Below are 14,877 nucleotides of genomic sequence, written 5' to 3' on the forward strand. Positions count from 1 at the left end.
GTGTATGTGTGAGTATGTGTGAGAGAGTGTGTGTGTATGTGTGAGAGTATATGTGTGAGTGTATGTGTGTGTGTGTGGTGTGTGTGTGTGTGTGTGTGCAGGAGTCTTGTGGGATACAAGACCATGTGATTGGAGAAACCCTTGGAATATGCATCTTACAGAGCAAAGCCAGAGAAGCCCAGCCTCAGAGGCTGAGAAGAAGAAAAGCAGCAGGTTTGGGGAGAGAATCATAACTATGGAGTAGAGGAAACAGCTTCTGCTCACAGCCTGATTCAGCTCATTACTCTTACTAAGCAGGTGCTGAAGGACCACGAGTATTCTCGAAATTTGGTGCCCCGGGACAAGCCCCAACAATCCTGCCCTAGATGACTTTGTGCTTATTAGGGATCTGAACTAGGCCAGAAGTCTCAGATAAGGAGACTCCTTCTAGCAATCCCAATTGGCACTCGGTCTGTCACATAATAGCCCCAAGGGGAGGGTTGCAACGCTGAGGTGTCAAAGCCTGTGCCCATTGACGAGAAGCACTCCAGTGCCCCAGGAACCAGATTAAGCCGTAATTGGGAAACGCTTAACAAAATAAATAAAAACAGCCCAGAACACAGCTCCTGTTAATGCCTGTGGTTTTCTAAGTCAACGTGGGCTCCCCCGGATCTTTTTGTGCTCTGTGGTTTAGTGGCCCCGTTTCTATTGGAGTCGGACTCACCGGACTAGGACACGGAGAGTAGAAGAGGCTTGCCAGTAGTGCTTAGAATCCACATTTTCCTCGTTCTATGGTCAGCCCTCCTGGAAATTTAGGTTTCTGCCCCTGGCTAAGTAATTATTTAATAAATGTTCTCTGTCTCTGTCTTTGTCTCTCTCTGTCTCTGAATCTATCTCTTTCTGTGTTTCTCCCCACACCCCTTGTTTTCTGGATCCCCTCCAGTCTACCTATCAACTATGTCCAAAATCTTTTATTTTAATAACAAAAGAAAGCATTTCTAATATCCTTACTAGATTGTAAGATGAAGGGAGGGGGCAGGGACCATGTTTTATAGCTATATCTCCCCCGCCTTGACACAGTTGGTATTTACTACATTTTTGTTGCTGTTAAATGACTTGCCCAATCCATTTTAATCTTAGCATTTTCCCCTACTACCTGGGTCTCTAGAAATGGCATTGCCCATTTTGGGGCCTCAGTTTCCTCCTCTGTAAAATGAAAGCATTGCACCAGATGACTCCACGCTCCCTTTCATTTCTAAATCTGTGATCTGAATTTGAACTGTACGGGGAAAAATATCCCAGGCAACATCCCTTCCAAGAGTCACTTTTCTGGTTTGGGGTAAACACAATTTCCATAGAGTATTTTTTCATTTGTTTCTAGTGTTTTATTTATTTTTTCGTTCTCCAGGAGAAGGCAGGCTGTTTAAACACACTCACACACACATACACACACACACACACACACACACACACACACACACACACACACACCCCCTAATATTTCTCCCTGATCCGAAAGCCTTTGTGTCAGTGGCTGCTCTGAGTAACAGCTGACCCCTGGCGGATCTCCTGAGAGCTAGGACCCTCCTCCCCCCTTGAAGAGCTGTAGAAAACGGTATTTACCAGCAGAGAAGTTGGGGGTTTGGCAGGACGTGTTCTAACCTGTGGAAATTCACCACTCGGAAGGTCAAGGTGGCCGGGGAGGGATTGTTGGCAAAGTGTCTGGTGATGCCGGCGGGGAACGACAGCACCATCTCCCCCGTGATCTTCACTATGCACCTGGGGGGCAAACATGGGGGGGGGACAATGAGAAGGAAAGGCAGGTTAGAGCACTGGAAGCCCCAGGCAGGAGACAGGCGGGATGGATGGGCTGTTTCTCCCTCCACGACAGCACCTTCTCCCCTGTGATCTTCACTATGCATTTTTTGGGGGGTAAACATGGGGGTGACAATGAGAAGGAAAGGCAGGTTAGAGCACTCGGAGCCCCAGGCAGGAGACAGGCGGGATGGATGGGCTGTTTCTCCCTCCACGACAGCACCTTCTCCCCTGTGATCTTCACTATGCATTTTTGGGGGGTAAACATGGAGAGGGGGCGGCAAACACGGGGTGGGGGCAAGGAGAAGGCAGGTTAAAGCATGCAGAGCCCAGGGCAGCAGACAGGCCGGATGGACGGGCTGTTTCTCTCCCAGCTCCCCGTCCCAAGGTTCTCTGAGTTGGAAGGGGCTTGACGGGTGACTCAGAGTCAATCAGCCTGCCATGTACCTAGTGGAGGGTATAATGTCTTTTCATCTCAGAACTACAGAATTTGAGAGTGGGGAGAGGTCTTAGCAGCTGTCCAGTCTCCCCCATATAATCAATTCTGCTATAATGTCCCTTCCCATGCTTGAGAACCTCCTCAGAGGCATCCAACCCAGAGGCAGCTGTTCACTTCCAGCCAGTCAGGACATGGAGTCCAACTTGGCTCCTTCCAACTTGGACTCTAGGCTCTATTTTCTGGGGTCAAACAGACCAAATCCAATCCCTCTCCACATACAACCCTTCAAATGTTCAAGGTAGCCGTCATGTCCTGTCCCAGGATAAAGGTCCTCTTTCAATGACTCCTCAGGTAGCATGAGCTCAATGGCCTTCACCTTTCTGGTGGCGTTCCTTTGAATTTCAATTCACTTTGGGGAAGCCCGTCTCCAGTTTATCAATGCTCAGCAGGTGTCGAGGGTCTTAGTCTATTTAGTAGGCAGTTGGTTGGCTGCTGTCCCTAGTTCTCCAAGAGGCCCAAAATGGCATCGCTGTTAGAGTCGAGTTACCGTGTGTCCGACTGTGGCTGATCAGACCAGTAAGGCTGGAATGCTCTACCCCAGCTCAGACACAAACATCCAGGGGTAAACATTTGGGGTGGTTTCCTAATTCTGTGCTTTTCGCATCTCCTAGGTAGTAGGTGCTTAATAAATGTCCATTTTGTTGACCTTCCAGTTTAGTCTAATAACTCATTTTGTTTTCTTTGATGACTTCAAAAATTTTCTCCCAGTGACTTTCCATTTATTTAATTTCATTAATGGAAAGAGAATCCCAATTTAGTCTTTTATTGTAGCTTGGAGCATTGAGAGGTTAAACACTTTGCCCAGAGTCATAAGTCAGTCTGGGTCAGGGATGGGATTTGAACTCAGGATTTTTTTTTAGAATTCACCACCAAGGGCTGATCTCACCTGAGGCTGTCTCCAAGTTCTTTGCTTGGTTTTTGACTGAAAGATTGGCCCATGGAAACATCCCATGGGATCACTTCCATAAGTTACTATTTACACATTTAGAGTACTTATCCTGCCCTAAAAGGAGTCAGCATGGAAAAATAACCCAGCTTTCTTGAGAACTGAGAGAATCATTATTTTGATTTGATTTGATTTGATTGATTGATAATATGACCTTTTGTAGCTCTGTAGCAAAATGTATCTCAGCCTTCCTAGGGTCCAGATAGGCTTTTTAAATTAATTTTTAATTTTCAAATTAATTAATTAAATTCACAATTTAAAAAAATTGGCAAAGCTTCAGTCATTTTCCAGTTACATCTGACTCTAGATGATCATCATTTGGGGTTTTCTTGGCAAAAATACTGGAGTGATTTGTCATATCCTTCTCTAGGTCGTTTTATAGATGGGAAAACTGAGGTAAACAGGGTAAAGTTACTTGGCTAGGGCCACATAGCTAGTAGAGCAGAAAGGATTGGTGCAGAGCCATATGGCAAGCACAGGCGATAGCATGGCGTAGTGATTAGAGTGCTGGAGTGTCCAGATGCTGCCTCTGATACTAAATGTGTACAATTAGGTAAGTGTCTTTAATTTTCTCCCAGTTTCCCTATGGTAGAATGCAGGTGACAATACCTTAGTAGTAGAGATTTCTGTTGGCTGTTTTGGGGCCCGATTGAGACAATGTATATGAAGTTCTTGCAAACATTCGAGTACTATATTAGAGCGGACCTCCCGACTTAAGTCCCCAGCATGGTCCTGTTAATAATGTCAATGATATCTGGTATTTATGATATACATACATATAGATGTATATATACCCAAAAGTCTCCTCCACTACCATGTAATCCTTTCCTTGTTTTCAGCACCAAGAATCCAACTGAGAACATGGTCACTGAAGTAAAAGGAGGCTGGTCCAGATGCTGAAAAGGGCAATGATTCAGAATAAGTTTTGCAGATGTGTGTGGGCATCCAGTCAGGAAAGAAGGGCAGGATCACAACAGCTGTGTTTAAAGTCACTTCCCCTCGGGACCAGCCTTCTGCCACTTCCTTCAATCGGGCTGACCCAGGAGACGAGTCGGCTTCTCTCTGCCATGGGCTACAGAGAAATTCACCCACTGTGTTTAGATGGGAATAATGCCAGAAAGATTCTGGTGCAGGAGATGAATGTAATCAAGCCTCTAACGAAGGGCTGCCCTTCTTGGGTTAGTGAGCAGCCCCGAGCTAGGAGAAGCCCCTTTACCATCATTCTGTATCCCTCCTGCTAGAACTGTGCTGCAAGTCACTATGCTGTCCTTTGAGGGGGCAGTGTGGTATAAGAGTTGGGGCACTGGATCTGGGTTCAAATCTTCCACAAACCACTTGCTAGCCACTGACTAGGAGAATTAGCTGTAAGCTGTTAAGCCCATCCTTCACATTTTGTAGCTAATAAAGAAGTGACTTGTTCCAAGTTACATAAATATTAAATATCACCTGAATCAGTCTCTGAGAAATAGCCACTCGGGGAAAAGTACTTGGGGAGAAAACAATAGTTCTGAGAGGACCAGAGAAAGCAGCCTCTCAGAGGAAAAAGATTTACTGGAGGCAACAAGTGACTAAATATATCATTTCCCAACAACTAACATAAACCATCCAAATGAATTTGGCAAAACTTCAGCCATCTTTCGGTCAAGTCTGAATAGATGGGTCACAGCTATGGAACATGTCTCTGTCGTGTCTATATATCTGTGAATGTGTGTATATGTATCTATGTATAGGTCATGTCTATGTATGTGTGCATGCACATGGGCACACTGATGTCCACAGCTAGGAAACCATGGTAACTCCAACTTTTTGGTGTAGTTATATTTGAGATGTGTCTGACAGAAATCTGAATGCTGGTTTTTCACCCTAAGATAGCGGGAGTTGCTTGATACAAGGAAAGTCTGTTTTGGAACTTTTCCCTCTGAAGCAGCAGCCTGGGACAGAACCAGAAAGGACCAAAGAAACAAGAGAATGAAAGAAATCGCAGAGATTGTCCCCCTGTTGCTTGAAGAGAGACAATGTCTGCTGGGAAGATGGCTTATAGAGCGGCGGTCCAATGAAGAGCTGAGGAGAGAGCTCGGCTCCCTGATGATCTGAGCTCTGCACTTGCTGTTGGGAACTGAGCTGACTGGAGGGGAAAAAAAACCTTTGGTTGAGGGGAGCTGAAGGAGGGAGAAGGGTACTTTGTTGCTTCTTAGAGGTGGTTGAGGAAAAGGAGAAGCTTGTCTACTTTGCTATTACTGCTTAGTATAGACAGAGAGGTGAATTTATATGTAGTTTCAGTAATGGCAAAGTAGGGGATTATCTTTGGTTATAAGTTGGATGAAAAAGCCATTAAGGACCCTACCTATCAATGTTATCAACCTCTTAATCGAATTGAAAATATTGTGATTTTGAGATTTCCAAATGCTTACCCAAGCCTTGCTTGCGGATTTCCAGTGAGGGAGAACCTCCTGAGGCAGCTCGTTAGATTTGGGGACAGCTCTTTTTATGAAGAAATTTTTCCTGACATCAAACCTAAGTTTTCTTTTTTGCAAGTTGGACAGGTACAATTTTTTTTTTTTTACTTCAAATGAGCTCTCAGAGGCTGAATATCCACATATAAGATCTGGATGAAACTGAAGCTCAAAGTCAGTTGCTATTTCAGGCAGTTCAAATGTGGGAGCTGTCGGAAGATGCCGGCTTTTCATTTTATCAAAACCTGTATATTTATCTGTCTCCAACAGCCACGGAGCTTTGAAGATTAAAGAGTAAAGTCAATAGGCTGAGAAGCAAATGTTGTTTCTCAAATACCTTTTCAGGCTGGGATCAAATACAGATATTATACATAGAAGTTTGACATTTATGGATAATCTGTGTCGATTCGGCTGCAACACTGAAGGCATCTTTCATGCTGGTTGCCCAGGGGAACCTTAAAACTCAAGCCAGACTTTAGACACTCAAGGTTTCAGAAGAAAGAGAAAATATGTAATGATCAGTCACATAACAAGAACTACCAAAAGTATATAGAGGCCTCAATTGTAATTACACATAATCAGTAACATTTAAACAAATGCCATGGCTAAAAGAGAAGTTGTTCGTCATTTTAGATTCTTTGGGGCTTTCTTGGAAAGGTACTGGAGTGGCTTCCCCTTTTCCTTCTCCAGCCCATTTTATAGATGAGGAAACTGAGGCAAATGGAGATAAGTGACTTGCCCAGAATGACACAGCTAGGGTCTGAGGCTGCATTTGCACTAAGGAAGATGAGGATTTCTGATTCTGGGCCCAATACCCTGTATACTATGGCACCATCTAATTGCCCCAAAACAGACTCAACAAAAAAAGTTCTGACTCTCCACTAAGCCAATGAAGACAATGATGTTTTCATTATGTTTGTGTGTGTGTGTGTGTGTGTGTGTGTGTGTGTGTGTGAGAGAGAGAGAGAGAGAGAGAGAGAGAAAGTGAGAGAGAGAGAGAGACAAAGACAGACAGACAGACACAGGATGGGGGAGGGAGCAGAGATGAACAAAGTTAACAATCAAAATCCAAACTGCGTCCCCTCCTCCCTCCACACACACTTGCTTGCCAGGAAAATCCACTGCCTAGGATTTCATTAAGTCCACAGCTGTAACCTAGGCTCGCCTGGCAGTGCATTTTTCCTGCTAAGATTTTTAATTGCATTGCAGATTAATCCCACACTATTCTGAAAACAAATACATTTGTGATTCTCACACAGTATCTCATTTCTGATATTCATGAGGGAAACAAATTCATGGGAGAAAGCGGCACCTTGGGGCCCGTTGGGCTTGGTAATGGTGCATTTTAACAACTTACTGTTAATGTTTTCCTTGCTCCTTAAGAGATCTGGGGATCCTGGACCTGGAGAAGAGATAGCTTGGGCTGGGATTGGGGCAAGGGGATCACAATTGCTCTCTTCAGGCATTTGAAGGGAAAGCCTGGGAGAAGGATTAGAGTTGCTTTGCTTGTCCCTCAAAGGCAAAACTTACTGGTGTCTCTTTCCTCTTGGTCTGAGGACCAATGGGGACTAGGAAGGGATATCTTGATTTTCTAGTGAAATGGATTTAAGTGAGTCAGAGTTACACAAAGTCATCAGCCTGATGGACACAGAGGTAGGATGATGTGTGGAAAGGACACTGAAGTTGGGATTACGGTAGTGGGGAGAAGGAAGGAAATATTAATTAAGCACCTACTATGTGATTATTTTATAAATGTCATCTCATTTGATGGTTGGAATCTTGACTTTGCCATTATTTCTTGTAGAATGATGGGAAGGCATTTAATGTTTGCCCTTCTGGAAAATCTTGTGCGGAGATTAGATGAGCCCTAAATTCCCTTTCAGTTGGAGCTCGTGCTTTAACCAAATCAATTCACAAATAAATGTGTTGTGCTCTGCAGACCTTAAAGCCTATACAAATGCTGGCTGTTGTTATTACTATTTTATTTATGATCCTCTGACTTTATTAGGCTTCTAAGTTGGAAGGGAGCATGTCAAGAAATAAACACCCGAACTTTCTAACCATTGGAACTGTCCCAAAGTGCCCTGGGCTTCTTGAAACCTTGGAGATTTTCAGGTAGAGACGAGCTGGAGGATTATTGGGCTTGAGGTTAAGAGGATTCCTATTTTATTTATTTTATTATCATATTATCTTTTATTCAGATAACCAGTTGAATCAGATGGCCTTCGAAATAATGATGTCAAAATCTTAGGAGACAGATGTGACAATGGAGATTATGTCTTTTGTTTAACCGTGCACAGAACATGGGCATCATCAAGGGATCTGTCAAACAGGGAGGACAATGCTTCTATCTGGTATGGCTGTCAGGGGAGATGTTCCAGCCAGAATCAGAGTCCTTCCTTTCACAAAGGATGCTCTAGATATGTAAGCTTATCGATGATAGGGAGCGAGTGACATGGAGCTCTGGAACTCTGGGAGGCTGAGCTATCATCCACATCGATCTCCCGCTTTCATTACTGTCACTTGTTGCTCCTCCACCCCCAGTTCCTCATGGCAATATATTGGAGTTATGTGGAAGAATGGGTAGAGTAGTAGTCCCTAAGTCAGGAGATGTGGGTTCAGATGCTACCCTCGGACACATACTAGCTGTGTGACCATGGGCAAATCATGAAGCCTTTCTGGGTCTCATTAACCTTACTTGTAAAACATTGTTGGGCTCAATTCTTTCTAGCTCTAAGACATTATCAGAGACCAAAAATATTTTTGCTTTGCAGCAAAACAAAATGCTTTTGGATTTCATGACAATGTCTTGTTCAACAAAGTTTTGCAAAGGTGAATGTTGAAAACTATCCTTGTATGTATTTGGAAAAATAAAATGCTATTAAAAATTTAAAAAATATATGACTCTGGGCAAGTCACTTAACCCCAATTGCCTCAGGAAAAAAAATAAAAAAGCAATGTCTTTGTTCATCATGAAATCCCCTTACCTTGAAATGCAGATTAAAACAACTTGAAAGTATCATGTTACACCTCTCATTTTGACTAACACAAGAGGAAAACATCATCATAAATGTTGAAAGGGATGTGGGAAAACTGGGACACTAATACATTGTTGGTGGAGTTGTGAAGTGATCTAATTATGCTGGACAGCAATTTGGAACTATGCCCAAAGGGCAACCAAACTGCACATGTCCTTTAATTCAGCATTGTGTCTACGGGGTCTGGATCCCAAAGAGATCAGAAAAAAAGGGGAAAGGACCCATATGTGCAAAAATGTTTGTGGCAGCCCCTTTCATAGTGGTGAGGAACTAGAAACTGAGTGGATGGCCATCAGTTGGAGAATGGCTGAATCAGTTATGGTATATGGATGTTAAGGAATATTATTATTCTATAAGAAATGATTGGGAGGATGATTTCAGAGAGGCCTGAAGAGACTTACAGGAACTGATGCTGAATGAAAAGAGCAGAACCAGGAGATCATTGTATAGGGCAATAGCAAGTTTATACAGTGATCCATTATGATCTTCTCTATGGTTCAGTGATCCATTCTGATCCCAACAAACTTTGGATGGAGAACATCATCCCCATCCAAAGAGAGAACCATGAAGATTGTCAATTAATATATGCTATGGTCACTTTTTTCTTTTTCTTCTGTTTTTTTTCCTCTCCTGGTTTTTCTCTTTTGTTTTGATTTTTCTTTCCCAACATGATTCATGAGGAAATATGCAAAAGAAAAAATGTAGATGTATAACCAAAAGATGTTTTTACATGTAACTGGAGAAAGTAAAATTAAAAAAAAATCCCCTGACCTTTACTAGCTAAGCCACCTATTATTTGACTAATTAGATTTTTTTTTAGAGCTGGGTGTCAGGAGTGCCATCATTCAAAGTTGAAAAAGAGGGGACGTGCAATTCTCCCAAATAGAGCTGACTTGGAAAGATAAGTTTGGGGCTTACTTGCTGGGGTCCGCTCCTTTGAAATAAGCATTGACCGTTTCCGTGAACGCTGCCGCCACAGGGAGGGTGTCCTGAGCTCCCATTGTCAGAGGGCTGGGTCCCCGAGAAGAGCCTGGAAAAGATGGAAAACTTTCACTCACTATGAGTGCAGAAAACATGTACCAAAAGTTAGGCTAAAACACTGATATGAAAGTTTTAGGAGAGAAATATGCAAATTTGCTAAATATCTGTGACTGTCAGAATAAGAACTCCCAGCATGCAAATGCCTTCACCACAGCAGATCACAACCCCTCTCTGATTTAGAGTCCCAGAAGGATGTCTGAGATACCTAGGGCTATATATCCATTAAGTGTCAAAGATGGATTTGAACTCAGGTTTTCTTGGATTCAAGCCTTGCACTCTCTCTATTATGTCACATTGTCTATTTAAGAAATACATACTAAAAAAACAACAACACTTTTTTTTGAGAAGGAATGGGGGAGAAAGCAATTCTAAGAATCATGAATTCATCATCAGCTCAGGCTTGAATATTTAAAAATACTTGGCTTCTTTCCAGACGAATGTAATTTCAGTATTTCAAGTGTGTGCTTTAGAAGTGTACTAAAAATACAAATCGTGATCAGACTTTCCATGTCCTTACAATAAGATGGGAACTCTTGAGACTTTGCACAACATCGAATCACTTCTAAATAAAAAGGTTTCTTTTCCCTTGGGAATTACTTCTCCAAACATGCTTCTTGATTTTATTATTTTGTTTTTTGTTTGGGAAAGGTCAAATGATACCCTATGATGTGGTACTTTTTCTAGGTAACTTCAAGGTCAAAAGAAACGAAATGACTCACGTCTGGTGAGTTAGGATTTATTACCAGACATGGTGGCAATCTCTTGTGATCCCTGCTGCTGGGGAGGCTGAGGCTACTGGGCCACTCGATCTTAGGAGTTCTGGGAGGGGGCTAAACCAACTGGGTTTCCACGCCAATATGGGGTATACTAACAACAGGGAACCCCTCAGGCTGCCAGAGTAATAGCAAATGGACTCGGGGCGAAATAGAGTAGTTTAAAGAATCTGTATCGATCGACATTGGGATTGGATCTGTGAGGACTTGATGCACTTCCAGCCTGGGTGAGAGAGGGCACTGAATCTCCAAAATCAACCCATAGAAACTCAGATCTGCCCATTGGAGAGCGCACACAATGAAGTGAAGGATCTTTCGCATAGAGGGCACACGGACCATTCATGGTTAGTTTGCTCTGAGGGCTTATTCGTACTCTTGAGCTGTGCCAGCAGAGAGCAAACTTTGGTTGTTTTGAACAAAATGGAGATTATTTAAAGGACAAGTTCGGTAATAGACAGGATTGGTTGTCCATGGACTAGTCTGGGGAGACTCCAAGAGGCTTATTTAACACCAGAAAGATGGTCATCAGATGGTAGTTTTCTTGCCCTCCATATTAACCCAAGAAAAAAGTGTGAAAATGAAAATATTTTTATTCTTATTTGGTTCCCTTCCAACTTATACAACGTGTGGAGCAGAATAGTAGGAAAAGGGTGTTGATGAAATATATTCCCTTTTGTTTGAATTCCTCCTCTTTCTGTATTTTATGATTTCACCATGCTGGATCCTCATATTCCCATTCCTATTCCCATGTCTTTGCCTCTGCCATTTTTCATGCATGGAAATTATCCTCCCTCCCTGGTCTATCTCTCTCTCTTAACCTTTCTTCAGGATGTGACCACAAATGTTGCCTTGTGCAGGAGGATTTTTTCCAGAACTCTCCCTTATTGTGCCTTCTCCTCTATGGTTATTTTCCACTTACTACATATATATTTTGCAGGATATATATATATATATATATATATATTATATATATATATATATATATATATATATATATATGTAAAATATATATAGAAAAACACTTCTTTAGGTATTGCTGCCCCCCATCCCATTTGAATGTAAGCTCTTTGAGAGCAGAGAATTTAAAAAGCTTTTCTATGTATCTCTATCACCCAGCACATCATAGATGTTTAATACATGTTTGTTGATTGATTAAAATCTTAGTTTATATATTATGTGTGGACATCTGACTTTTCATATTCTCAGTGTGAAGTCTTTGTCCAACTATAAATGAAGCAGGCAAGTTCTCTGGCCTTTCCAGACAGTTTTGGACTCATAGGCTAAAGTTATTGAGTTGGAAGGGATCTCAGATACTGTCTAGTCCAACCTCTTCATTTTACAGATGAGGAAACTGAGGACCAAAGAAGGTCAGAGCCTTATTTAGAATCACAGAGATAGTAAGAATCTAAGTGAGGTTCTCTTCTGGCCATTTTTCTTGTGTCTATCATGAAAAATAAATAAGACTTCTTTTTCTTTCCTGAGGCAATTGGGGTTAAATGACTCGCCCAGGGTCACACAACCAGGAAATGTTAACTGTCTGAGTCCAGATTTGAACTCAGGTCCTTCTGACTTCAGGGCTGGTGCTCTATCCCCTGCACCTCCTAGCTGCTCAATAAATAAGAATTCTTTAAAGAACTTGGCCCACTGGCCCAAAGTCGACATAATCTTTGACAGTTGGTGGTTTCATTGTGGAAATGAGCATGGGGAAGGATGACAAAAAGCTTGAGGAGAAATATGGTTTCAGGCCAAGAAAGGAAGCTTATGAAGTTCAAAGTTTATGACTATAAATACGGCTAGTTGGTTATGTAGTTGGACTGCTAGGAGAAGAGATCAAAGTCCTTCACACATCAGAATGATAGTGTCTCAGAGCTAGAAGGGACCCCAGAGGTCTTCTAATTCCATCTGTTTCTCTGCAATACTGCCAAGAGATGGTCACTCAGCCTCTGCTCTGAAACGCTCAGATGAAGGCTACCACTTCTAACACCCTTTCCACTTTGGGGCAGCTTTAACCGTTGAAAAGATTTCCCTGCACCGAGTCTAATTTTCCCCTCTGCAACTTCCCTCTCTTCCACCTTCCTGGATCCAAACAAAAACATCTTTTGCTTTTTCTACATGACCTCCCTTCAAATGCTTGAAGACATAAATCCTGCTCTGCTCTCCCCCCAGCGCCAACTTTCCTGGGTTTTCTCCTTTCTAAGCTCCTTTTCCATCCAGGCCTTCGTATGCCATGCTCAGTTCTCTCACTGCCCTGCTTGTTTTCCTTTAGGCAATCTTAACTTTTCAATTTCCTTCCATTATGGTGTACCTCAAAGGGAGTAAGGAACTGAACAAGGTCACAGAGTAGTAAGTGGCCCAGATGAGAACGAACTAACTTCCCTTCCAAATCCAACCATCTGTCCAATATTCCACGGCAGAATATAATGGGGATGTCCCTCTCTTATTCTTCCTACAAATGTGCCCAGAACTGAACACACGACTCCAAGTGTGGCCCAAGCTGGAAAGGATTCAGTGGGATGGTTGCCTTTCTGGTTTTGGAGATCACTCTCTTGGTGAGAAAGCCTACATTCACATGATTGTCAGTCACTGTTGGCTCCTAAAGAGTATAATCTTTAAAGAGTCCTTAAAGTCCTTAGAAAGTCCTTAAAGAAAGTCCTTAAACCCTCCAGATCATCACAGAACTATTTTTTTAGTCACGCCTTCCGCTCCAATTCTGTAACTATACAAGATTTCTGAACCTCAGTGAAGGATATTTAGGGTTAGGGTTATATAATGTGGCAGAGGGATTTAAGAAGATGAAACTGAAGGGTTATATTTATCTATTTAAATTATATTAAGTAGCCATAGTGCTTTCTTGACATTTATGAAATATAAAAAGACACCCCAAACGACCGTTAGCACAATAGATATGCCCACTATAGATGAGTGATGGAAAACTATAGACAAGAATCACTGTGGATGAGGAGTCGGTGATGGGTTATAATCTGTACCAATGGAGGGATTAGCCACATGGATAAAGTCACAGATCATAAGTCCATTGAATCAGGCTACAGAGAGGGAAGAGACTTTCAAAGTTTTCAGTTGAACCTCACCCATTTACATGAAGAAAGTCAATGTGTTTAAGGGACAAGCACACTTAATATAAGTAGTCATGGGAGAGCTGGGATTTGAATTCAGGTGATCCGGCCCAAGCCCAAGATTCTTGCTGCCTCTCAAGGTCTCTGGAAGCTTGCACTCTCACCTGCTCACCATGAGCTCAGTATTCTGGTCAACTGAGATTTCTGGGAAGCCTTGTATGCGGCTCTCCTAGAAATCATCCACACGTGTCAACCCCACCTTCATTCAAATCATTGATCACCGATCTGAATGTTAAATAACATGGGGGAAAAAAGACACCAGGGGAGGTGGTAGAATAAAGATGAGAAGACAATGATCCATATAACTATAGGCTCCACCTGTTAAATAAATTGTCAGCTGAAAAAAAAAGGAGGTGGGAGGAAAAAAGATGACAACACAATGATTGTCATTATATAGGGTTGTGTAAGTGATCATCCCAATGAGGAAGTCAAAAGAGAGTGAGCCGACCCATGCTTAAACATCTTGTCCCAGTGAATAGAGATGGCAGCCAAGTAGGAGACTAGATTGGAGTCAAGGTCATGTGTAAATCATCAGAGTCTAAAATGATAGAAAATGAAAAGCAATTTTATCCTCTTCTCCCTCCCCCCAAAAGTAGATGATGAAAATAATTCCTTAGAAAGCTTAGACTGAGATCCACCTCAGCAGAGACACCCTGAGAGTGAATGTAGGTGAAAGTGCAGAGAGACCCAGTGATTCAATCTTCTCAAGAACAGCAATCTGCTTACTTAGAGAGACCATGATCTTATTGTCCAGCAAGACGTGTGGAAGAGTGGGAACAGCACTAGCTTTGGGGGCTGCGCTTGTGATCCGATTCTGCCAATGACGTGTTCTTGAGTGATCTTGGCAAATTATTTTATCTACCTGGTCCTCAGTTTCCCCATCTGCTAAATGAGCATATTAGAGGAGTAAACCTCTTGTTGTTCAGTCGTTCAGTCATGGCCAACTCTTTGTGACCCCATGTGCTCTACTGTCCACGGGGTTTGGCAAAGATACTGAAGTGGTTCCTTTTCCCGCAATTTAAGACAAACAGGTAAGATGACTTGGCTGGGGTCACACAGTTAGCTGGTCAGTGACTGAGGACAGATTTGAATTCAGGTCTTTCTGCTCCAGGGCCGGCACTCTAACCACTGGGCCATCGGACTGCTTCTAGTATCCCCCTCCATGTTTGGATCTATATGTGAAGCTATATAATGTGGCA

At 42.5% G+C, this 14,877-nt stretch overlaps 1 protein-coding gene across 5 annotated transcripts in view; it reads right to left on the minus strand.

The window, feature by feature from the left end:
* Positions 1-14,877, minus strand: part of SGIP1 (SH3GL interacting endocytic adaptor 1) — a 278,616-nt gene that overhangs the window by 9,764 nt on the left and 253,975 nt on the right. For all 5 annotated transcript variants that reach the window (XM_051999484.1, XM_051999486.1, XM_051999483.1 and 2 more), the window contains 2 exons: positions 9,649-9,760; positions 1,603-1,758 (listed from right to left, as the gene is read on the minus strand). In XM_051999484.1, the coding sequence (XP_051855444.1) occupies positions 1,603-1,758; positions 9,649-9,760 (268 nt within the window). The remainder of the gene's footprint in view (positions 1-1,602; positions 1,759-9,648; positions 9,761-14,877) is intronic.

This window comes from Antechinus flavipes, chromosome 4 (genome assembly GCF_016432865.1).
Source record: "Antechinus flavipes isolate AdamAnt ecotype Samford, QLD, Australia chromosome 4, AdamAnt_v2, whole genome shotgun sequence".
NCBI lineage: Eukaryota > Metazoa > Chordata > Mammalia > Dasyuromorphia > Dasyuridae > Antechinus > Antechinus flavipes.